Consider the following 24,853-nt stretch of genomic DNA (forward strand, 5'->3'; position numbering starts at 1 on the left):
CCAGGGTGCTATGCAGATCGCGGCTGCTTTTCTCAATCCAGGGGTGCTGCAGGTTGTTTGAGAGCCCTACAGCCATTCCGAGGTACGCTGGGGGTCCTGCACCCCTGAGTCCGGCTCCCCGACATTTGTGTTTAACCTCAGCCCCGTCCCCCGCCATCCTCAGCCCCACTAGACAGTTGACATCCCACTACCAACATTCTTGCCCTATTGAGGCAACGTGAGAAAAAGATAAACCAAAAAACAGAAAGCGCCGGCTGTGACAGCCTCTCCCTGCCTCCCGCATCCCCCCGCGGGCGCTTCATCGCCAAGCTCTTGTTTTCTTTCTTAAGGTTAAAACAAATTCAGGAACGGTCCCTGTCTGTGTCTCCTGAAACATTTCAAACCAGCTCATTCGTTCATAATTACAGGAGAAAGAACCACCCAGGGGTGATCTGAGTGTCTTGAATTTTCCAAAAGGGAAAATAGGAGCCAGAGGGTAGGGGTGTGGGGGGGGCGCACCCCCAGAAAAGTGCACAGAGATTCCCAAGGGCCCCTCTGTGCCTTCCGCTCATGCTCGGACGAGGCAGCAAGTCAAAGTCCCCCACGACGACTTCTGACACCTCAAAGACCTATCTCCCTTGCAATCTGATTGCCCCGAAAGTCCCAGGGGAAAGGCTCGGTTCCCCCCAGCTGTGTGCAGGGATGTTTTGCTCCCAGCAGCTTCCCAGAGAGCCTGCGCCGCTTCAGGAGCAGCGGGACCCTTGGCCTTGGAACGGGCCAGCGTGCCCTTGGCCGTGATCTGGGGCATCCTTGTGCAAATAGAAAACCACAAGTCCCCTTTTGGGCAACAGGGCCGGGCCCAGGAGAAAATTCATGGCCCAATGTGGCCTCCGCCTCTGCTAGGCTCTCCCATGAGCCATGAGGACGGCTGGGATGGGCCTTAGAGAAGCAAGGGCTGGGGATGGGCCCGGTCACCTCTCAAGAGGTCCCCTGGGGCCAGTAGGGGGAATCTCATTGCCAGATGAGAACGTGGAGGTGGGGCCCACAAGCAGCCCCCTCAGCCCCACGCCATGGGGATAGCTCTTGTTCATGGAGAGGATGGTCTGATTCCCATGGGGCCTGAGATGGGGAAGGGACAGGATGCTGGGCCAGCCCCGCCTGGGAAGGAGGGTGTCTGGGCCTCCATGCCTCCCTCAGCTTAGCCAGTCCTGCCTCCGTCCATGAGGCACTGTGAGGCGGCAGGGCAGCGGGGAGCCTCTGGGGAGGTGCTGGCCGGTTGCTGAGCCTTTTCAAGCTCTGGGGCTCACATGTTCTCAAGCCCCTGTCCCCTGCCTCTCCCCAGTGGCTGCGGAGGAGCACATGGCTGGTTCTCTTTTGTACAGGGCAGGTGTCTTGGGGCGTGTTAGGGGATGCTGGGAGAGGGACACGTGGTCAGTGATTTGAGCAGGCTTCTGAGCAGCCAGAATTGGGTCCTGGCCAGACAGTCAGAACCGGGCCTGTGGGTGCTGCACTGCCCAGCTCAGCAGGTGCCCCGGAGCGCCCCAAAGCGTCCGCTAGAGCGCCGGTACACTGCACAGAACCATGAGGGATGCGGGGGTGGCGTCCGCCCCCAGACCCCATCTGAATGCACCGCAACCCACGTCCAGTGAAGGCCAGGAGGAGCCCAGGATGGGCCGAAGGAGGTGTGTGACTCCCCTGCCTCCAAAGTGCCCCTGAAGTGTGGGTCTCACCCCAAGGACATGAGAGCACCCTGGAGGCCAGGCCCCAGAGTTTGCTTAAGTCCTGGCTGCCAGTAGCAGGAGACTCAGGGGGAAAGCCCCAGCCTGGGTCCCCATCTGAATATCGACCTGAGTTTTCAGTTCAGAGCGGCCTCTCTCCTCTGCCCAGTAAGGGAGCTCATCTCTTCTGGGAGGCTGTGGCTTCCAAAACTTTCTTTTTAGGACGTTTACACTGTCTTCTGCCCTAGTCTCCTTTTTCCTTTGAAAATGGGGGCTGAGGTCACACGTCTTGAACCTCAAAATGATGGTGATGCTTTTCTGACTGAAGTATTTTCCCTGCCGAATACCATTTGGCAAACTCGACGTTGTTTTACAGAGCTCGGATGTTCACATATGGTTCCTTCCCTTCTGTATCTGTGCTGTATTAGAGGTGGGATGTGTGTGCAGTCTTGAAAGAGAGACAGACAGAGAAAGAGAGAGGGAGAGAGAGAGGGGAAGGGAGAAAGATTGTTCACTTGTGTGTGTTTGTGTGTGGGGGGATGTGGTGTTTGTAAGTACCAGGAAATCCTGGTGGAACTCCTGGCATGGTGGAAATCTGAGAAATGGCATTAGTATCATGTAATGTTTCCTTCTCAAAGAGAAGCTATTAAAAGCTTTTAAAAAATTCTTGGTTTTATTAATATTTCAGGGCAGTTTTTATTTTAGCTCCGCATAGGGTCAAACAGGTTGCTTTGCAGGAACCCACGTTCCCGTGGTCAAAGCCAGGGAAAGGAAATACTTTCCGCCGAGGCCGTGCGGCCGTCACAGCGAGAGAGGGCATTTAAACACTAGATTGAAATCTATTGTATCCCTTTCAAAAAGGCATTGCTAAAAGTCATGTCATATGAGAGTCTATGGGTTTCTGAGAGCAGTTTTTCATATTTTTAGTGTTTAAATCTTATTATTATTCAAAGGAAAATACATCCCACACAATGCTCATTTTCCTTTGATAACTGAAATTCACAGTTGAGATTTCAGGAGAAGAAGCTGCCAACTCAGCCACCTCGCCCGAGCGGCGAGTCTCCTCCAGCCTCTGGCCGGCTCCTGCTTTCCTGGGCATTCCAGCCACATGGCTTATCCAGCTCGGAGGTGCACCTTTGCGGGGACATGGGCAGGAGCGTCGGTGGCCCTGTAACACCCGACGTCACCGGCTGTGCTACCTATGAGGGGTGCTCTCAAGAGCAGAGGGCTCCTCTCCCCGTCAGAGGGGAAGGTCTCACAGGCGGGTTGAGGGGGTCGGAAGTGCCCCGAGTGGAGGAATTTCTCTCTGCTTTGGGCCATTTTGGTGTTGCATTTGCTTAGATGTGCATTTCAAGTTCCCTCTGGATTTGTGGCTTTAATTCATCCTATGGACCTAAAACAGAGAGAATGAATCCCTTTGAGCTGGTGTTAGAGAGAGCCGTCTAGCAGGTCAGGAGGTATCCGAGGAGTTTTGACATTATCTGTGGTTTGGGTAATAGCGCCAAGTATGTTTCTCACTCTAGGACGGAGCTTTGGAGGAAGTCGGCACTGTGGGGTGACGGCGGGGTAAAGGGAAGGAACGGATCAGGATTCAGGACCATTCTTCCAACCTGGCAAAAAGGATTTCTACCCCCCGGTCCTGACCATGGAAACACAGTTGGCTGCAAAGCAGTCCATTCCTTTTGGACCTCATGTGTAGCTAAAAGAAAAGCTTCCCTGAAATATTAATAATACAATGAAGATTTTTTAAAAGACAGGCTTGTCTTTGAGATTACACATCTGTTTGTTTTTTAAAAAGCTAGACACGTACAGATACCCACTTTACCGCTTAAGTTTAGTTCAAAGGTTCTAATAAACGTTTATTTCTTAAATAAAAAAATCTGGGTCCTTCGTTACTGTAGTTTGCATCTCACAAAAGCACAGCCCTGGCCCAGCCCCGCGGTGCCCCTGCCCCTCAGCTTCCCATCGGACGACTAAGGACACACACTCTCTGCAAATCTGAGCCTCAGAAGGGGACGGAAAGACCGTCCTTCTATGCGCCTCAAGCCCAGTTTTCCTTCACTCCAATTTCACTTTCATCTGGAAGAAGGAAAATATTTTTTTTTAAGTTCTGTTCTTATGTTTATGATTATTCTTTTGCTTCATCTCTGTATTTTTTTTCAATCAGAAAAAGTTATTTTAAACATTTTTGGGTGTAACTGAAGGCCACAGAAGTCCTGGTAGTGGAGTGGATTCATGTCCCTATCCAGAATGAGTTTGTCCGGCGGAGCAACTGCTCGATGGAGACTCTGCTCCACAGCCAAGGGGACGGCAAATGAGGGAGAGCCCCTGGGAGCTAGCCGGGGCCTGCGGGACCTCCCTGGAGTTTGCTCTCTGCGTTTCTTAATGCAAAATTTTTTCTCTAAAGTCGAGAGCCTTGAACCACTTTCAATGGCTTGCACAGGCTACGCGGGAATGTTCCGTGACGTGGTCTTCACACACATTTTTCACAGCCATGGGATCCTTTTTTTTTTTTTTTCAAATGAAATCTCATGTATGACCCCAAGATATTACAGGAAAAACCAGACTAGTATGATGTAAGGGGCCGGGGACCCCGGGCACCCCGAGGAACGCACGGTGTTGAGGATGCAGGTGGAAAGTGCCGCCCGGGAGGCCTGGCTCAAGAGTGAGAAGGGCCTCCAGGGGCCACTCGCAAGCTTGAAATAGAGAAATCCATGAAGCAGCGACCAGCTCTGGGGACACGGTGCCTTTTGGAGTGGAAGGAGACTCCGCATCTTCTCCCCTGATCAGTCTGTGGGTCTGGATGCCTGTTCTGGTGGTGGTGTGGACGAGCTGTGGAGGTCAAGGATCCAGGGAGCTTAGGGGGGTCCTCAGCCCTGAGGTGGCAGGGACGGAAGTGAAGGTGTCTCTTGCCTGGTTCGCTGCCCGCAGGACAGGAACTTTGTGCCAAAAAGGCCAAGGCCTTCAGCAGGCTGGTCAGAAGCCCCAGAGGCTCTAGGAGGCCCCTGAGTGGCTGCCTCATTGGCCGGTGCTGACTCTTCGGAAAATTTGGTTAAACAGCGCCATTTAGATGGATTCTTGCAGTGACGGTTCCTGTTCTATGCTTCTCCCGTGCCCTTCAGGGAAGCGGCATTTGCAGGAAGTGTGGACCCTGTGATCTGTGGTCCTGCCTGTTTCATTGCTCTTTTCCACCCGAACCACCATCCTGGGGTTCAGGAACTGCCAGCCTCAGGCAGGGTCCCTGAGCAAGGCTCCGATGGAGCCCTCCCGGGGTGAGTCAGCTCCCCGGAAGCCAGCACTGGCCGAGCACCAAACAGCACCCCCACCGCAAGCCAGGGCTTGGCAGATGTCCCCAAAGAGGCTCAGACAACCCTTGCCTCGGCACCTCCACCAATCTTGGTGCCACATCCTCAGGGACAATTCCAAGGGGCAGAAGCCCCCGTCATGAGCCCAGACCTACCTGCTCACTGATCTGACACATGGTGAGGTTCTGATCATCGCAGGAGCACGCCACACGGATGTACTTGAGCCAGCTGCCGGCCCCCGCCTGATTTGCATCCACACAGAACTTCTCACTGCCCAGGTCTTCGGAGATCTGCTGGGAGGAAAGCGAAGCGGGAGTCAGAGGTGCCCTGTGTGCTGGGAGTCTGCACACAGCCTCTGCCCACCCAGAAACCTGGCTGTTTGGGCTCAAGTAGGAAGGCAAGTCGGCGTCCAGACCTCAGCCCACCCTCCGGGCATCAGCGGGGCTCCCAGCCCACCCAGCCTGCCCATGCCTGGGAGTCTCCAGGAGTCTCCAGGAGCCCAGCAGAAAGGCAGGGAATGGCCTTTTCTTTTCTCACCGAGCAGATCACTGCCCTGGCCTGGCGATAAAATGAGCCTCCAGAGTTGCAACCCCCACCCCTGCAGCAAAGCTGACCCACGTGTGAGAAGGCAGAGACTGCTACATCTGGGAGCAGAGCCCTCTGCTAAGGAGCTGGGGCGCTGGGCTAGAGAAAAGCGTGTCTGAAGGTGAAGGTGTTGCTGGGTGTGCATGTGCATGTGTGTGTGCAGCCTGCACATCACTCTGAGAGTAAGAAAAGCATCTGGTTTCCTTAAAGCTGGAGAGTTTCAGTTTGACACCCAGCAGCATGAAGACGCCTAGCTGTTCTCACCACGCCCGCAAAGTCACACGCGCACCAACTTGGCTTTACTTTGTTGTCACTGTTGCCTCTGAACGGGCAGAGTGGCAACCCCTAGGACTTTTCTTATTTGCTGTGACCCCCACTCTTCTGAGGACCACCGATGAGGAGACCTGACCTGCTGTCCACTGTGGAGGGACGGTGTCCCCTCGAACAGCCTGACCATGGGTGGCGGCTGCAGGCCCCCCAGCCTCCCCCACTCTGGCCAGTGGCTACTCTGGGTTCTGAATTCAAACCAGCAGCATCTTGGGCAAGCTTCCTGGGCAGCCCAGCCCAGACAGGGCAGGAGGGAGGGCAGAGGGCAGGGGATGGGGCCACACTACACTCAGGTCCCAAGAGTAGAAAGGCTATGTCTCTGTGGGCAGGAGTGCCCTTGGGCAGGTGTGTCCTGCTGGACAGGTGTATGTGGGTGGGCAGCTGTGTCCTTGGGTGGGTGTGTCCTGGTGGGCAGGTGGGTCACGGTGGGCATATGTGTCCTTGTGGGCAGGTGTGTCCTTGAACAGGTGTATCTGGGTGGGCAGGTGTGTTCCTGGACGGGTGGGCCTTTGGGCAAGTGCGTTCTTGGGCAGGTGTGTCCTGGTAGGCAGGTGTGTCCTTGGGCAGGTGTGTCTTGGTGGGCAGGTGTGTCCTTGGGCAAGTGTGTCCTGGTGGGCAGGTGTGTCCTTGGGCAGATGTGTCCTGGTGGGCAGGTGTGTCCTTAGGCAGGTGTGTCCTGGTGGGCAGGTGTGTCCTTGGGCAGGTGTGTCCTTCTGCAGGTGTGTCCTTGGGCAGGTGTGTCCTGGTGGGCAGGTCTGTCCTTGGGCAGGTGTGTCCTGGTGGGCAGGTGTGTCCTTGGGCAGGTGTGTCCTGGTGGGCAGGTGTGTCCTTGGGCAGGTGTGTCCTGGTGGGCAGGTGTGTCCTTGGGCAGGTGTGTCCTTCTGCAGGTGTGTCCTTGGGCAGGTGTGTCCTGGTGGGCAGGTCTGTCCTTGGGCAGGTGTGTCCTGGTGGGCAGGTGTGTCCTTGGGCAGGTGTGTCCTGGTGGGCAGGTGTGTCCTTGGGCAGGTGTGTCCTTCTGCAGGTGTGTCCTTGAGCAGGTGTGTTTGGGTGGGCAGGGGTGATGGATAAGGGAGTCAGAAGGACCCAGGGGAGTCAGGATGACACAGTGACCTGTCCAAGTGTAAACAGTGGAGGCTGACTCTGGGCACCTCAGATGCTCGGCATGCACTTTCGCGGGTTCCTAGCCATCGCAGGCCTGGTGCTGGAATTCTTTTGAAAAGTTCAACGTTGGCACCAATCAATGGGGAAGCATGTGGTCCACGTGCCCCATCCTCTGTGCACAGCGTTCCCTCTTCCCCTGAGGCTTCCAGGGGAAGTTAGCCCCCAGAGCACAGCAGAGACAGGGAGAGGGCCTCGAGTCTCTTTCCTGTTCCACTTGCTCTCAGTCTTCTTGTTGACATCCACCACCAAGCTGGGGTTCCCAAATAAGGGTTTCCAGAGGTGCTGGGTGAGATAGATTGGGGTGCAGGGCGGGAGGTCGGCCAGGGCAGAGGGGCATGCTCCTGGGGTCCCTGTGCTCCCTATCACACACAGCCGTGCCTGCCCCTGGGCCCCTTCTGGCTCCATCCAGGGCAGTGAGAGATTCACTCGAAGCCTGTCTTATTTCAGAGATGGCAGCGGCAGAAATGTTCCCAAGCTCGTGGGCTGTGGCTGCTGTGCTCCATTCACCAAGTGACTGTGACTGAATGGCCAGGTCCTTTCTCTGCCCGGGGTTGGCTGTGAATCCTGTCCACTCGGAACTGTAGATGGGCCTGTGGTCCAGAGGGGACGTGGGTCCAAGAAGCATAACTAGGCTAGAGGCTGGAGCTCAAGGAAAACCATTGGTGGCGGAGGGACGCTCAATATACAAACGATGGATTAGCAGGAGCATAGCTGGCCACATGGGGCTGGCAGTATCCCAGTCCTGTCCCCAGCCCATGGGTCCACTTCTCCATAGAGGCCTGCTGACGTCACAGCACATCGCACACAGTGCCTGTGGGCTGAGGACTGGTGCTCACCCAGGGCGGGCCGTGCCCTCCCACCTGGGACCCGGACTTTTGTCCTCAAAGCTGGAGCACCTGGGTCACAGCACCCCATTGGTGCAGCCAGGAGTACGTGCTCCTGAGTGCATCCCCCTCTGAGCCCAGGGACCAGCTGATGGGGCTCAGGCCACTTCCCAAGAGGCAGGACTCACTCCTAATGCACCCAAGACATGGGCTCAGCCAACACCTTCCCCCTGTTCTGGGCCCCGGCTGGCTCAAGCCTCGCTTTGGTGGGGAGTCTGTGGCCACCCTGGTGTTCAGGACTCAGGGCAGGTTCCCAGGGAGACAGCCTCTGTGTTACCAGCTTCTGTAGAGACAGCTGTGCCCTAGGCAGGACTGCAAATCCCTTGACATTGGAGGTCCTGGTCCCTAAAGGGGCTGCAGGAAGGGTCCTCACGCTGTCCAGGGAGGTCACTGCCTGCCTGCCCTGCCCAAGTCCAGGGCCAGCCCAATCCAAGAAGCACAGACTCAGCATTCCGCCCCACTGCACCCCAACTCTTGCCAGGACAGGGGTGGCAGGAGCGCAGCATGGGAGGGAGGAGGCCGGAGGCCACAAGCGGCTGGTTGTCACTGGGGAGGCAGGCTTCCCATCCTCTAGGGTGCAGACCCAGGGCCACCAGCTCCATGTGGTGAGGCCCCTCCCCAGGCACAAAGGCCTCTCAGGGCCCCCTCACCTCCCGCCCTGACTGGTGATGCGCATCAGGAAACCGCTGGAAAGGCCCGCCAAGCCAGAGCTGTGGTTGGCAGCCCTGCCATCTTCCTCTGCCACAGGAAGGGAGCGAGGCTGGGCTGGCCAAGACCCACATGGCCCCACCCTGCCTCACCACTGGCCGGGTCTGGGTTGGAGGCCACTGTGGGGCAGGGGACTCACAGCACCTGTACAGGTGGTGGCCTGGGTGCCAGGCTCTCCCTCTCTGTCTCCCCTGCTCTGCTTCTCTCTGTCTGTCTCTGTATCTCTCCCTCTCAGCATGGGTCTCTTTTGGGCTCTCTCTCCTCTTATATGGTACAGGGGCCAGGGAGAAGGTAAATGACGTGTGAGTGACCACAGCCATGGCATGGGCTTCTCCTGGGGCCTGATTGTTGACTTTAGAGTGTTGGCCTTGGTCTGGCACGGTGGCTCATGCCTATAATCCCAGCACTTTGAGAGGCTGAGGCAGGTGGATCACCTGAGGTCAGGAGTTCAAGACCAGCCTGGCCAACACGGGGAAACCCCATCTCTACTAAAAATACAGAAGTTAGCTGGGTGTGGTGGTGTGCAGCTACTTGGGAGGCTGAGGCACAATAATTGCTTGTACCTGGGAGGCAGAGGCTATAGTGAGCTGAGATTGTGCCACTGCACTCTAACCTGGGAGACAGAGTGAGAGACTCTGCCTCAAAAACAAACAAACAAACAAACAACAAAAAAAAACAAGAGTGTTGGCTTCACCTTGACTTCCAGGCCTTGGGGATCTCCCCAATAAATCGCTGGAAAAACAATCTGTGTCCCACTATTTTAAGTGCTTCCAAACCCTTCACCATCCAGGCGTGCATATACCCGGGTGTGTGCTTGTGTGTAGGCGTGTGCCTGCATGTGTGCACATGTATGGGGGGGTGTGCATGTGTGTGGGTGCACCTGTGCATGTATATATGTGTGTGCGTTCATGTATGTGTGCTTGTCCTGGGGGAACGCGGCGAGAAGCCTTTGGTGAGCAGCAGGCCGAAGCCGGCAGGAGGACACTGAAGCGATGGCCAATTCCCTCTCAAAAATGTGGATTGTGTGTCATGGCAGAACTGCTGGAGGAGAACCCTGGCCCCTTCCATCCAACCTCACATCTGAGGCCTCCTCAATGCCTGTGATCTGGCCACTGACGGCTGCAGGTCTAGGGACCCACCTGTGCGCTGGGACAGCCAGTCTCTAGGCACATACCACTGTGCTCTGTGGAGCAGCCACCCATTGTGCTCCTAGGCAGCCAGTGTATTGTTGAACGCATCGAGTCACTGGGAATTGTTTCTTGGGGGAGAGGCTCTCCCTTCTTGTAATGCTCCCCTCGCCTTGCAGGATAAGCCTCTCTTTTCCACGTGATGGTCCTGCAGGTATTTGCAGCCTGAGTCCTCACCCTCCCCTGCCAGGGCAGACATCTCTGGCTCTCTCAAGTGTGTCTGAACAGGGACACGGCTGGTTTCTCACCCACAGGGGACAGTGTTCTGGAGCCTCCGGTCTGTCCCTGACCCTCTCGGGTGCAGAGGTCTGGAGATCAGAGGCAACAACTCCCCCAGGGGTCCTGGTCCCAAGTACACGCTCAGGCTTTGCTGCCCTGTGGGTGGGGTCCCCTCTCTGGCCTGACAGTCTCTCCTCCCTTGTCACTCTCGTTTCCCAGGCATTTCTCCTCGTCCCCCAGAGGCCCGGTCCCCAACCCCTGACCAATCTGATGGCCACAGGGTGGGAGTTACACCTGGTGGCCCCTAAAGGGAGGAGCTTCCCCTCTCCCTGGTGGGCCCCCTGGGGTGACTGAGGAGGTCTTGGTTAACTCCTCCCTTCCACAGAGGGGCGCCTCTGAGGGGGGCCAGGTGGGCGCTAACCCTTTCTTCAGGAGAGCCAGGAGAAGCCCTGGTCTGAGGGCCTTGAATCAGCGATGAGTGTGCTGAGAAGGGTGTGCCGGAAGGGGCGTGTTAGGAAGGGGTGCACGGGGAGAGGATGTGTTGGGAGCGGTGTGTTGGGAGGAGTGCGCCAGGAGGGGGTGCACTGGGAGGGGTGTGTTGGGAGGGGGTGCACCAGGAGGGCTGTGTTGGGATGAGTGTGTTGGGAGGGGGTGCATGGTGAGGGATTGCACTTAGAGGGGTGTGCTGGGAGGGGTCTGTTAGGAGGGGTGTATTGGGAGGGGTGTGCTGGGAGGGGAGTGTTGGATAGGTGGTACACCGGGAGGGGGTGCACTGGGAGGGGTGTGTTGGGAGAGGTGTGTTGGGAGGGGTGTGTTGGGAGGGGTGTGTTGGGAGGGGGTATCCAGTGAGGGATTGCACTGGGAAGGGTGTGCTGGGAGGGGTGTGTGTGTGGGGGTATGTTGGGAGGGGTGTGTTGGGAGGGGTGTGTTGGGAGGGGTGTGTTGGGAGCAGTATGTTGGGAGGGGTGTGCTGGGAGGGGTGTGTTAGGAGGGGTGTGTTGAGAGGGGTGTGCTGGGAGGGGTGTGCTGGGAGGGGTGTATTAGGAGGGGTATGTTGGGAGGGGTGTGTTAGGAGGGGTATGTTGGGAGGGGTATGTTGGGAGGGGTGTGTTAGGAGGGGTATGTTGGGAGGGGTATGTTGGGAGGGGTGTGTTAGGAGGGGTATGTTGGGAGGGGTGTGTTGGGAGCGGTATGTTGGGAGGGGTGTGCTGGGAGGGGTGTGTTAGGAGGGGTGTGTGGAGAGGGGTGTGCTGGGAGGGGTGTGTTAGGAGGGGTGTGTGGAGAGGGGTGTGCTGGGAGGGGTGAGTTGGGAGGGGTCCACCGGGAGGGGGTGTGTTGGGGGAGGGTGCACCAGGAAGGGTGTGCTGAGAGGGGCCAGGCCTGTGTCTGCTATCACAGTCAGGCGTGGGGTCTTCCCTGAGATGCCTGACCACATCTGGCTGCCTGTCCCAGCATGGAGGGTCCAGCCCTGCGGGGGTCCTGCTGGACCCATCTGGGAACTCCTGAAGGAGGGAGCAGATGGAGCAGGAGCTTGGACAGAACTTCAGAAGCCACTGCTTTTCTCTCTCAGATCAGAGAAATGCTCCTGAAGTGGCCCTGGGCTGTGGTTCTGGCCGGGCAGGTGGAGGCTCAGGCCTGGCTTCTTGGGCCTGTGCTGTCTCTGATTCCAGAAAGGGCAGGTGCTGCCCTGACCGCCGCCTCCTCCTGTCCTCTCTCGCCTTCCTACCCAGGGTCTCTGTGCACTCAGGGCCACGCGGGGTGCTGTCGAGGCCCCTTGCTCATCGCTGTGGGCCTATGAGGTGGGTACTGCGTTGCTGCCCCACAGTACATTTTGTAGAAGAGGAGATGGAGGCCCCTGGAGACAGGGCCAGCTCCCAGCCCAGGCTGCCGGACTCCAGAGCTGTGCCATGGCTGCCCCGTGTGCTCTCCAGGGCCGACTCAAGGACCAGAGGGAGGGTCCCCGAGCCCTGTTCCGGGAGCCGCAAGATTTCATGTGCTCTGGAATCCACAAAGCAGGCCTGGGCAGTCCCAGGTCCCGGTCCCTGCTTCCCTTGGCGTGAGACTTGCCAGCACCCACAAGGACAGAGAGAGGCCACCACTCCCCAGCTTGGTGGCCCTCAGGCTGCCCAAGTTGCATCTGAGCGGGGCCTCCCTGGACTCTGGGTGCTCCTGGAGATCAGGGATCGGTGGAAGAAACACTGGCAACAGGAACGCTCAGAGGGAGGTGGTGTCAAAGGTCGCAGCCATGTGCACCTGAACACAGGCTCCTTACTGTACCAGGTGGGGCCAGAGCCAAGGATCTGTGCCAAAGGCGATGTCTCTGCCTGCCCTAGGGCGCGAGCCCAGCCCTTCCAACCTGGGTGCATGCTACATCCAGCCACGTCTGGGAGCCGGGCCTGTTTTGGTGTGAAGTCTTCTAGCCCTGATACCTCCAAGGCCCTCTGGGAGCCTCTCGGGGCAGGCCTGAGGCCTGGTGACATAGGAGGCCAGTACAGATGAGAAGTGGGTAGATGAACAATCAGACGCACGCACAGTGACCAACCCGGGCTCACTGCTCGCTTCTATTTACATGTGATCAATGAACACAGGAGGGAGCTACAGAGGGAAGGAGTGGCCCAGCCCACGTCTCTACATGGCCAGCTTTAGCAGGCAGTGGCCATTGGGCTGTGTCTTTCTCCAGATCTGGAATCCAGCTCCCTGCCTGATTGCTGCTTAAAAGCCTGGCTTTGAGTTGTTTGGGGGTGAGCCTCGGGAGTCCTAGGACCTCCAAAGGAAACTGCACTCCTGCCCACTGTCTCCCATTCCCCGGCGCCGGGCAGCTCCCCCAGCTCATAAATCAACCCCATCAGAAATGCTGAGTTACGAAGTGAAGTGAATGAAAATTTCTCTTAACTTTTACATTTTTTGCATATAATTTGAGGTTTCCTGCACTTCTAATTTGTGGGCTTTCTGCTGGGCTGGTCCTCCAGGTTCAGTGGGCATGGCCAGGCGCCGGCCCCGTCCAGGGTGTGCGTGCAGGTGGGAACGCCGCAGTGTCCATCATCAGCTTGCCTAGTGGATTCTGAGCACGCAGGGAGGAGCAGAGCCCTGGGACGCTGCCCCCTCGGTCCCGTCTCCTGCTGCTGCCAGGAGGCTCCCCAGAAGCCCATGGCGTGGAGTCCACCTCTGACAGCCAGGAGCTGATGGGAGCCGGTGGGGAGGGTCTCCTTACCCTGACCCCCTTCTTTAAGGACCCATGAGCTGATTCGGAGTAAGAAGCCCTGGCTATGGGGCCGTCATAGGCACATGCGCACACATGCACACACACAATGGTCACAATTGATGGTGTCCACGAGTAGCTGAAACAGAAAGCCCATTCTTGTGATGGAAGGAGGTGGGGGAAAGGCGTTCTGGAAACACCTCAGTCCCGTGTGAACACAGAGCCTAGGTGAGCTCATAAATCCCCATCCTGATGCCCAATAGGCGGCTGGGTGGTGATGGGACCCAGTGCTAACAAGAAATGTGGCTGGTGGGATGGGGCCACACCATGGCCAGGGACACGGGAGGCCTGGTCGGTGGTCAGCAGGCCTGGGGCCCACCTGCTTAGGCTGAGACGGAGGTGGGAGGAGAGGAAAGGAAAGAGGATGGCAGGGTCGGGGTAGGGGAAGGGTGAGGGGAGACAGAGAGAGAGAGGGGAGAAACAGGCAACTCTTGGCAGCCATTCCTCCAAGATGGAAGCCAGTCTCTCTCCTAAGCTCACAGAGAGAGACAGAGAGCAAGGGTGGGCTGTCTGGGGCTTGTCCCTGGAAGAAGCTGGAGGGGGCGGTGGCTCTTAGCTGCTTCCTGATTGTGGTCTCACTGGATGGTTCTCAGGCAGTGGGGCGTGCTGGGGCAGAGATGAGGGCCAGGGTCCCAGGGTCTCAGACAGCCCCAAGAGCATGGCCCAGAATTCAGATGTGGCAAGAGGACCCTGTGGCCTGGTGGCAGAGGAAGGCCCGGGACACTTGGAGTCCATGCCTGGGGGGCTCTGCTTTTTGTCAGTGCTGGGCAGATCTGAGGAATGCAACGCGCTGGAAAAAGAGTCACCAAATTCCACACTTTGTAGCCTCTTGGGGCCACAGACACCTTCAAAAATCTAGTAAAAGTCACAGACCAGAAATCACGGCGACACCCCAAATGCCATGTGGAAGCCCCCAGGGGTCACAGACCCTCTCTCTCCAAAAGCTCCAGTCACCCAGATGCCCTGCAAACATGGAGGCTCACAGATTATCTCCCCCTAAACACCCAGACACCGGGATGCTGTGGCGCTCCTGGGGTGCACTGACCATCTCCCCCAAAGCACCCGGACCCCAGATGCCGTGGAGCTCTGAGGGAGCGCACAGCCCTCGGCAGCCAGCCCACAGCCCAGGTTCCAGAGTTCCGCCATCTCTGCTGTGGAGTTTCCCCTTAGTTCTCTCTCTCCTTCGTTCCCTCCTCCCCTTCCTTCCTATTCCTATTTTCTTTATTCTTTGGGCAGGGTCTTCACTTGGGCGGGCAGCGACCTCCCAGCAGCGTCTATGAACATTGAAGAAAACTTTGGTTGAGACGGGGAAGCAAAGAGGAGTTTCCATCTGACCGTGCGCAGTGCCCAAGCTTCTCAAGGTCCCCTGGGGTGGGACTTATGCATCCTGATCTCACACCAGTGGAGGACAGGGGCCACACAAGCCCGGGCCTTGAGGCTGTGCTGTGCCCCTTGCCACAAGAGTGGTCCCTGCCCCTTTCTGCAACCTGCACACAGCGTGCTCCTGGTGTGTCCCCAAACTCGGCCCCGTCACTGCTCTCCCAGCAGCCTGGGGGTGTTGGGGGCTGGGCTTCCTCCTTGGCATGTGGCCTGTCCTTCGTGGCACCTCTGAGGTTTGGCTTGTGAGCCGTGGGCTGCAGCCCTGCCCGTCAGAGATAGAGGAGCACGCTGGTGCCTCAGACCCAGGCTCTTGCATCTTTAGTGAAATAAAGGGTTGAGATACAGGCTCATGAAACACAGAACGCCTAGAGGTGATTGGCAGTGCATGGAAAGAGCAGGGTCTGTGGGAACCTTGGGCTCGGCAGCCGGTGGGTGGACACAGCGGGGAGCACCACGTCCTGGGGGGAGTACCAGCAGGGCTCAGGCCTCCTCCCTCCAGGGTGCTTCAGAAACTGACCTCTGAGTCACACAGGCCCTCCCAGCCCCGATCTCCCACCGTCCTCATTGAGACAGTGTGAGGGTTGTCTGGGGTCCTGCCTCAGTGTCCCCCTTTGGAACTAGACAGCCTCTTTTCTGCTTTCCAGCTGCTTGGAGGCTGCGGCTACATGCAGGCGTGGTGGGCTCTGAGGAACTGGGAGCTGGCCTTTGGCATCTGCTGAAGATGTCCCGGAGGACCCCTGTGCTCAGCCCTGCCTGGACACCGAAGGTTCTCTGCTGTGTGCCTGTGGCAGCCACTTGGGGCCACTGGTGGCTTGAGTGCCTGCTGCTCCCCCGCCTGGCTGCTCCTGCTCACCTGCTCTTTAGAATGAGGCCTTACCTGGATCTTCTGGATAAGCAAGAAGTACAAGCATCTCTGGCCCTTTGGAAGCCTTTAGTGGGGTCCTCAGGACCCCTGAAGGGATGAACCAGCCCTCGCAGTGAGTAGGAGAGGGGCACCCAGTGAACAGGCTACGCTGTGCGCTCTGCCTTAGAGAATGCCTCTGCCTCCGCTTGCAGAGCTCCCCCTCCCCCTTCCGGAAGGTCTCAGATGTGCACAGGGGCCCCCAGGAGAAAGGCCACCGTCGCACAGAGGGCCCTGGGCTGAGCCTCAGGGGCCCTCCTCACAGACCCAGGCCAGCTGCTAGGTGGCTGCTGAGCGGGGCCGGTGGGGGAGTCCTTGGACCTTCCTCTGGGGACACGTGTGTCCAGGGAGCCTCCGTCTCTGCCACACGTGTTGGGAGTAGCTTAGGTATGTTTTGCCTCTGAAAAGTTGTGTATAAACTGTATTTCTGTAATGGGGATCCCAGCTTACAGATGTGTCATTTTTAAAAGGATCCTGCATTATGGTCAAGTGGAATGCTCTTTGCCAAGGGGGTGCCCTGGGTGCCATTGCCTGGCTCTGTTGGCTTTGACCTGGGGACCCCAGAGCAGGGCAGAGAAGGATCTTGTGTTGATGAGGATGTGCTGGTTTCGGGGCAGGAGTGGAAGCAGCAGCAACATGAAAAGCCGGCCCTGGCCCCTGGCCGTGAGCAGCTGGGACCCCGGGATCCAGCCCTGGCCCTCCTGAGAGGTTTGCCTGGTGCTGGCCGTTATACCATACTCCCTTCAGGAGGGTGTGGGGACCTCCATCCAAAGTGGCAGTCACTTTCCCACTCAGCAAGCCCCCAGGAGGACACCGAAGCAGGCCAAGCTCCACCCAGAGCTCCAAATGGAAGCAGCGTGGTTGGCTCTGGTCAACACCAGCAGCCAGGACAGGGTCTGTTCCCTGCTCTGTCTTCTTCCTGTGGATGCTTTCTGGCAGGACATCCCAGGCCCGGCCATGTGTCCCCGTGGGGGACGGCAGGGAGGGCAGCACGCGTTGGCTGGGCTCCTTCCTGGCTGCGGTCCCTGCTGTTTTTCTCACGGAGGTGCAGGCTGGAGTGGGTTTGCCACACGGGGCCAGGCTGCTAGAACTGATGCCCCAGTCCTGCTTGGCCAGTACCCCCAGGAGAGAAGCTCCAGGTCCCGCGTCTGTCCTGCCTGCAGGGAGGGACCCCAGGGGTGGGTCAAGTCTGTCATGCCAGGTTGATCAGGCCCGGTTCTGTGGCCTTGCAGGGGCATTTTTCATAAGCACAGAGACGGATTTCCACGGCTGTGTAGATGACTAGGTCAAAGCAAGGATGTGGAGGGTCGAGCCTGAACCTGCTGAGAAATGTCTGCAACGACGGCCTGGGACTTCCCCCTGAATCCCCTGGTTCCCCGAGGAGATGTCTGGAGTCTCCACGGTGTCTACTTGCCCAGATGGGGGTCGCCACAAAGGCACGCTGGGGCAGGGCTCTCACTGTCTCGCCAGGGCATGGCGATTTCCGACCTCAAGGAATCTAGGGGCTCTAAGGAGACTCTGGGTGCAAATGCTCTGGCATTGGTGCCCTTTGCCACCGGCACTGCAGCGGGGGGACCGAGACTGTCCCATGGAGCTCGCGTGCAGAAGCCGGCTCCCCTAACCCCCATGCTCCCAAGAAACCCCAGCTCTGAGGAGACTCTTGTGTGTGCCTGAGCTCAGCCCTGCCCCACTGGGTGTCCTGCTCCTTACGAGGTGGAAGCATCCATGTCTGGTCCTGCGATGGTGAGAGTTTGATGCCCAAGCTGCTGATGTAACAACATCCGAGCTATTTGGACTGGTGAAGGCCATTGGTGCAAAGTCCCCCAAATCCCGCTAGCTGGTAAGTCATTCTCCGAGCCCGCAGGCTCTGCATCAGGCCCTCTCCCCACCCTGCCCTGCAGGCTCTGCATTAGGCCCACTCCCCACCCTGCCCCACAGCAGGCCCTACGCCAGTCCCTGCTCCTCAGGCTGGGCCCAGAACCCCGTCCGTGACCCTGACTCAGGCTCTGGAGGAGGGTGGGATCTGGGGCAGCTGTGCCAGAGCAGCAGCTTCTCCACCCAGAGCAGGCTGCCATAGTTCAAACATTAACAGCTCTAACAGTTGTTCAAACCTGAATTTGATTTAAGTTGGGTCAAGAGCAGGAGGAGGCTCTGAGCCTGAAGGTTGCAGTTACCGCAGACTTGGCTGTGACATTCTCAAGTGAGATACTTTTGTTTTGGTTTGTTTTTGAGCATAGCAAAGATTGGAAAAAAAAAAGCCCAACAGCCCCAAACCAAAGGCTTGTGGCAACTCCTTGCCCGGGGTGAGGCGGGAGCCCAGGTCGCCCACAGGAAGCGGTTTCTCTGTGAGGTGACACAAGGCCCTGGGAAGTGTCACATTGATAACCTTTCTCTGGCCACTTGGATGGTGACACACTGCAGAGCTTGTAAATGTGGCACCCCACAGCAGATGCGGGAGGAATTCTTCATGGTGGGCTGAGCTGATGTAGCTGGGGGTGGGGGTTCCCTAAAATAGCTGGCTTGCACCCTGGAGCCATGGGAAGCAGGGCCTTTGGGGCAAGCCCAGAACTTTCCTTTGTTGGAGAAAAGCCCCCACGTGTGGCAGCTGAATGACAGGCTGAGGAACCTACCAAGGACCCCTGGGGTCCCTCATCCAGCTCTACCCCGTTGGTTGGTTCCCGGGGGTTTGTGCATGATCTCAGTAAGAGCTGTGCAGAGGCTCATGGCCTGGTCACCCTGAGGCCCTCTCAAATGTGCAGGCTGCACACAGGGAGTGACTTCCAGATGGACCTTAGGAGGACCAGACACATTTGAGCGGGAGCAGCTCAGAGTCTTCTCATCCGCTTATTCTCTGGAGAGGCCAGCGCTATGCAGAGCTGAGGCCCACAGGTTCTGAGACTCACCACTGAGTCATTGGATGCTCATGTCTCCCCCAGGGGTAGCCACCCTCATATCCACATTTGTCAATAAGGGAATGGAGGCACAGAAGAGTTAAGTAATTGGCCCAAGTTTGCACAGCCAGAAAGGGCAGATGGGCTAGGCAGTGGACACTGGCTGTCCACCTGACTCCTTTCACACTGTCAGGACCAGCGCCATGCACCTTGGCTCACCCTGCCCTGCTCACTCTCCTCTAATTGATGATGGTATCCAACAGTAACTGAAGCTCTTCCAGGGCCTCACCCAGGATCAGTGTTCAGTCAGGGCTCACTGAATGTTTCCATGAATGGATGGATGGATGGATGAATGGAAGGATGGGTGGGTGAGTGGGTGGATGGATGGATGGGTGGGTGGATGGGTGGATAGATGGTGGATGGGTTGGTGGATGGATAAATGGATGTATGGATAGATGATGAATGGATGAATGGGTGGATGAATGAGTGGATGGATGCATGGGTGGGTGGATGGATGGGTGGATGGACAGATGGATGAATGGATGGATGGTGAATGGATGAATGGATGGATGATTCAGTGGATGCATGGATGGATGGGTGGATGGATGGATGTGGAATGAATGGATGAATGGATGGTGGATGGGTGGATGGATGGATGAATAAACGAATGGATGGATGGATGGATGGATGGGTGGATGGGTGGATGGATGGATGGATGGATGGATAGATGGTGGATCGGTGGGTGGATGGACAAATTGTTGAATCGATGGATGGTGAATGGATGAATGGGTGGATTATTGAGTAGATGCATGGGTGGATGGATGGATGAATGGATGGTGGATGGGTGGGTGGATGGATGAATAAATTAATGGATGGATGAGGGGGTGGATGGATGGATGAATAGATGGTGGATCGGTGGGTGGATGAACAAATGGATGAATCGATGGATGGTGAATGGATGAATGGGTGGATTATTGAGTGGATGCATGGATGGATGGATGGATGAATGGATGGTGGATAGGTGGGTGGATGGATGAATAAATTAATGGATGGATGGGTGGGTGGACAGATGGCTGAATAGATGGTGGATAGATTAATAAATGAGTGGATGGATGGGGAGCAGACCCTCCCCTCGACTTGCCCAGACACTTATGGCTTCCCCAACTTCGTATGGTGAGACACAAGGGAACACCATTCCAGGAGTTGTCATGGTAGCAGAGCACAGGATACCTCTCCTGGGAAGCCTGCCCTGGTCCCTCACATCAGGGTGAGGCTCCTCTCAGACACTCTCACAGTCCCTGCCCTTCTTAGCATGGACACTGCACTGGGCCATGGCTATCATGTCACAGGTCACTTCCTCTCCTCTGGTGGGTGGTGGGGCTGGAAGGTTTTATCTGGCTGATTCCCAGAGCCAGGCAAACCATGAGTGCTCAATGCATGCTTGGGGAACAAATGAATGAATGAAGGTGCCTCCAGATGACTGAGACTGTCCGCCAGCACTCCCTATGCCTCCCTTTCCCAGGGGTCTGTCTTCATCCCTCCATTTCACATCCTTTCCCTTCTTATTCATGGGCTCTGCTGAGGGATGTGGAAAGCCTTTTCCTGGTTACTTGCCTCTCTGGAAATCAGAGTTGCAACATTTTCCAGGTCATTGTCCTCTGGAAAGTGTTATGGTTGCAATTTTCCCCTAGGTATAGTGTCACAGTGGCCAGTCTCCCCCAAGCAGACGCCACGGAGGGTTTGTTCATCTCAGTACCCTTTGGGCCCTGGCACATAGTAGGTGCTTAGCAAAAGTCTGGTTGCATGGAGAAGGGCCAGGACAGATCCCGCCCGGTTATATTTAGTGCCTTCCCTGAAGCTGACTCAGTCTCTCCGAGCCCATCCTTCTTCCTTCTCCCTGTGACATGCCGGGCTAGAGGAGCTCAGTGACTCACTGCCTTTCATATCAGGCCTGATGTTTTGAGATCAGCTCTTGCAAATAGCTCAAATCTCAACAGGCCAAGTCTAAGCAAATACCTTGCCAATCCCTATAAAGAACAGCTCTTGCTGCTCTTTGACATACAAAAATGGTCATTGGCAAAGGATTCTTGGTGCAGACAATGTTGTCTTTGGATGCCCTGCAAATAGCCAACTCTGGTTTCTTCCCGGACTAGGCCCAGGTATGCGTGCATAAAAAGATGCTGGCCTGGGCCTCCTTTTGGCTTAATTGAGAGAGGCATGCTTTTCCTCCAAATGGTTCGGTATAATGATTCTACTTCCCAGGATTTCTGTTTTTCTCAGCAGAGCCTGGAGCTCAGCCACAGTCCGGCTGGTTGTGTGGAGAAGAGCCCCAGGGCCCGTGAACTGGAACGAATCAGCCCATCCTTTCTCCTCATACCCAGCTGCCCAGCGTCAGATGTGGAAGAACGGAGATGCTGGAAACTGCAATGCCGGATATCTGGATGACACAGGCTCCTTCCTGGATGATCTGCTTCTCAGGTGGTAGCATCCCAGCCAGAGACCACCCAGATGCTCGGTGATGGGCTTTGAGCTGTGTGCTAAGCCCACCCTTGGACACGAACTCTGCTCGACACATCTCCCTTGGAAGCCAAAACTGTCTTCCTTCCCAAACCGTGGGCACGATGGGTCAGATCGGCAAGTCAGGAAGTGATTCACAGACAGAGGTGCCGCAGAGTCAGTTTTGAATGACAAATGGAACCAATTAAGTTCAATAGCGCGCTCGCTCCCCCCGAGTTCCAGCCTGTACCTACAGCTAGTCACCTTTGACAAAATATATCAAAGGAATTAAGAGTGTGTCCCCCACAATGATATTACCTGGATCCCTTTCAGGTCCTCACCAGCCACGTTCAAACATCTATTCAAGCCCAGGAAATAGAATCAAAACGGTTTATTACAAATCTAATCACAAGCACTTATATGACACAAATGATTCTGAACTGCATCCACCAACCCCACGGCCTCTCCGAGGGGAGGCACAATGCGGCCGATTACCCGGAATTTGAATGGGGGTGTTTAGAAGCCGCAGAACATTTTAATCTTGATCTTTCTTTGTGGATTTTGCTATTGTTATTTTCTTTTTCTGATGAAAAAGACAAAGATGGGAGGACACATTGTCTTTCCTCCTGGGAGGGAGCTGCAGAGATGACTTATTCTGGCAGATCTGCCTCTATTGATGTTATCAGGATGTGAATAAAAACTCAAGGGAAAAGAAGAAAAAATCCTGCTGAATTTAAAGCAGCACAACATGGTTTACGGGTGGGTCCCTGTCTGCTATCCTGAGCCAGGACACCACCTCCCTGGTGACTGCATTGGAGCTTTCTCAAGAGGAGGTCCCTGTGCAAAGATGGCCCCTTTTCCCTCAGGGTGGGAGCAGCTGGGCTTGGGGGAGACACTGTCTTTGGGGTGAGGCATGGTTCGTGGCCTTTGCTTGGCTTTTGACTTTCTGGAGCTCTGGATCCTTCACAGATGCTCAGAACAGCCATGGATACAGAAGAGTCTCCTACGGTGTCTTCCTGCCCAGGGCCCAGCCACAGCCAGGGCTCCACCACCCAGGGCTCAATCATAGCGCCCTTTTCTGGTGGCCAAGACCCCTCCAAACTTCTCTCCAGACAGAGGTGTCGAAGCCTGGCCCGTGTTGCGGCTCCTGAGCTGGGAAGTCCACCACGAGCAAGCATCTGTCGGGACTGCCTCCTAGTGAAAGTCAGGTGCCTGTGTCAGCCACGGGCGGGTGGCTCTGGAAGGATGAGCAGGTTCTCAGCGATGCATGATTTCGGTAGGTTGCCCTCACCTCCTCCCCTCTGTTGGGAATGGATAGACTGTTTTCTAGAAGGTTCCCTGACTCTTTGAGGGGATTGGGCCCTCTGGCATGTTAGATACAGAATGTCCCCCAAACCCTTCATCTCTGTCCCTCCTCCTGCTCTCTGCAGATGATGACTTTACTTTTACGTTAAGTTGCTTTTGTTTAGTCTTCCCCTCTAAACAACAACTACTTTTAAATGATTTTTTTAAAGTACAAAGAGTTAGTTTGATGCTTCCTCAAATGCCTTCTTTTGAAGACAAGCTTGCCTTTTCAATTTCATAACCCATTTAATTAAAACAAAATATAACAGAATCATAACATTGAAAATCAGTGCACTCACTACCGGCTCCATTAATTCTTATCAGTATAAAACATACATTCAGAAGTGTAAGTGCTTTAAAATACACTCCTTCCACTCTTGCCAATATGTTCTATTTATACTTGTAGTCTACAGTGGGGAAGAAGTTCTCCTTGTGAACCTAGGGAACTGCAGGACCACACGTGTTTTTGGACAATGGATGCTTGAGCCCGGCACTTTTGAGAGCTGTTGGGCCGGCAGCTGTCACATTCCAGACACTCCCAAAAAGCCATTTAGCTGTGGGTGCGTTAGACCTGGGATCAGCTGAAAGGTAGCATCTAGGGGTGTCCCCACCTCGCTCAACCACAGCAAAGAGCTTGAATTCAACTCTCCTCTGCCAGACAAGACCCCTCCCAAGTCACGTCTGCCATGAAACCCGCATACACTTCCTGTCCAAATTGAGCAGAGACCTCCCCATGGCAGTTACGTTCTTGAGCCGCAAACACTAAAGATGCTTGCTCCATCTTTTTTTTTGAGACAGCGTTTTGCTCTTGTTGCCCAGGCCAGGCTGGAGTGCAATGGTGTGATCTCGGCTCACTGCAACCTTCGCTTCCCAGGTTCAAGACATCCTCCTGCCTCAGCCTCCCCAGTAGCTGAAATTACAGGCGTCCACCACCACGCCCGGCTAATTTTTTGTATTTTTCATAGAGACGAGGTTTTACCATGTTGGCCAGACTGGTCTCAAACTCCTGACCTCAGGTGATCCACCCACCACGGCCTCCCAGAGTGATGGGATTACAGGCGTGAGCCACTGCGCCCGGCCCTTGCTCCATCTTTAACCGGTCGTCAGCATCCTGAAAACAAAGCCTAGCAAAACAAAACATGCACGTGCAGCCCCCTCACTCCCTGGGATGCTACAAAGTTCTCTTTGTGCGCTGTAGACCTGGTAGACTGGCGTGGTGTTCACAGACACGGTTACAGCCTGATGTTATGCAATAGCATGTTAACCACACATTCTAATAAAAAAATAAAATAAATAATAATAAACATTTGACCTAGAGTAGAGATCTTTCACGAGACGCCCTAATCATTTTTCTGCTCCAACCTCAGTTTTTTCTGGAACTGCTCCAGCAAGCCCAGGGTGGTGCGACGGCCTTTTTCTCTATGGGAACAAAAGGTCTTTTTCAGTCCTCAGGGCTGTCAAGTTTATCCAAATATTCTCAGCTTACTACTAGCCCCTTTCTGAATTGATATTTCCAATAAAAGGACACTTTGTATCTTTAAGCCACACTGGCCCCCAGAGCAGGCTACAGAGGCTGCCAGGCCCGCTGCACAGCCCTGGTCGGCACAGCCTGGGAGATGGGTGGGAAGAGAGTGTCCCAGCATACTGAACGGGAACGGGCATGGAGGGCCCAGGGCAGGGGTCATGGCCGTCCACTTGAGGGGAGAAGGCAGAACCCACAGAGAGTGTATGCCTTCCCATCAGGACATCAGCGCGTCCCTGAGTCCTGCTGCACTGGGTCTAATTTTGGCCAAGCCTGTCTAGTCTGCGAGCGGCCGCCAAGCGCATTAAGTCATGGTCGTGCTCAGTGGCAGGAAAGAATTCATTCCAGGCAGACCAAGCTGTGCGAAGCCTGTGTTCTCCGGCTGTCAGCACATTGGGGCGCTAGAGCCCCCCTGAGCCACAGGTCAAGGGTTATTTCTTAGCCTCACCTCTTCGCCGTCTTCCCAGACCCTCCCTGGCCCCACAGGCCAGTTTTGTGTGTATGTGGCATGAACATGTATGTGTATGTGTGTGTGTGCGCGCATATGTGTGCATGTTTGTGTGCATGTGTGCGTGTGTGTATGTGTGTGCGCATGCGTGTGTGCATATATGTGCATTTGTGTGCATGTGTGCGTGTATGTGTGCATGTGTGCGTGTATGTGTGCATGCGTGTATCCCTGTGCACATACACACATGCAGCTGACAGCCTTCAAAGTCGTCCCTGCAGCCCCACAAAGGGCATTTCCTTCCACCCCAACCTCCTCCAAACGGCTCTGATTAGCACAAATGATAATTCTCATTAATCACTTTTGGCTGCTGCAGAATGGAAACGAGGCCGTGGCGAGGTGACGGGAGCCACTTAGGCGGGATTTATGACCTGTGTGTGCAGTGGCAGCTCCAGGACCTGACACCTCTGCCTGCAGCTAACATTCAGGGCCGCTGGCTGCCTAGCACAGAGCCCCCAGTATTCCCTGTCTGTTGGCTGACT

At 55.9% G+C, this 24,853-nt stretch overlaps 1 protein-coding gene across 6 annotated transcripts in view; it reads right to left on the reverse strand.

The window, feature by feature from the left end:
- Window positions 1–24,853, reverse strand: part of PRDM16 (PR/SET domain 16) — a 364,158-nt gene that overhangs the window by 47,031 nt on the left and 292,274 nt on the right. For 3 of the 6 annotated variants that reach the window (XM_054443264.2, XM_063660221.1, XM_063660226.1), the window contains exon 4: window positions 5,158–5,295. The exons of 1 other annotated variant lie outside the window; for it this stretch is intronic. In XM_054443264.2, the coding sequence (XP_054299239.1) occupies window positions 5,158–5,295 (138 nt within the window). The remainder of the gene's footprint in view (window positions 1–5,157; window positions 5,296–24,853) is intronic. 2 more of the 6 variants (XM_063660224.1, XM_063660222.1) reach the window with 1 other exon arrangement.

This window comes from Pongo pygmaeus, chromosome 1, assembly GCF_028885625.2.
Source record: "Pongo pygmaeus isolate AG05252 chromosome 1, NHGRI_mPonPyg2-v2.0_pri, whole genome shotgun sequence".
NCBI classification, from domain to species: Eukaryota; Metazoa; Chordata; class Mammalia; order Primates; family Hominidae; genus Pongo; species Pongo pygmaeus.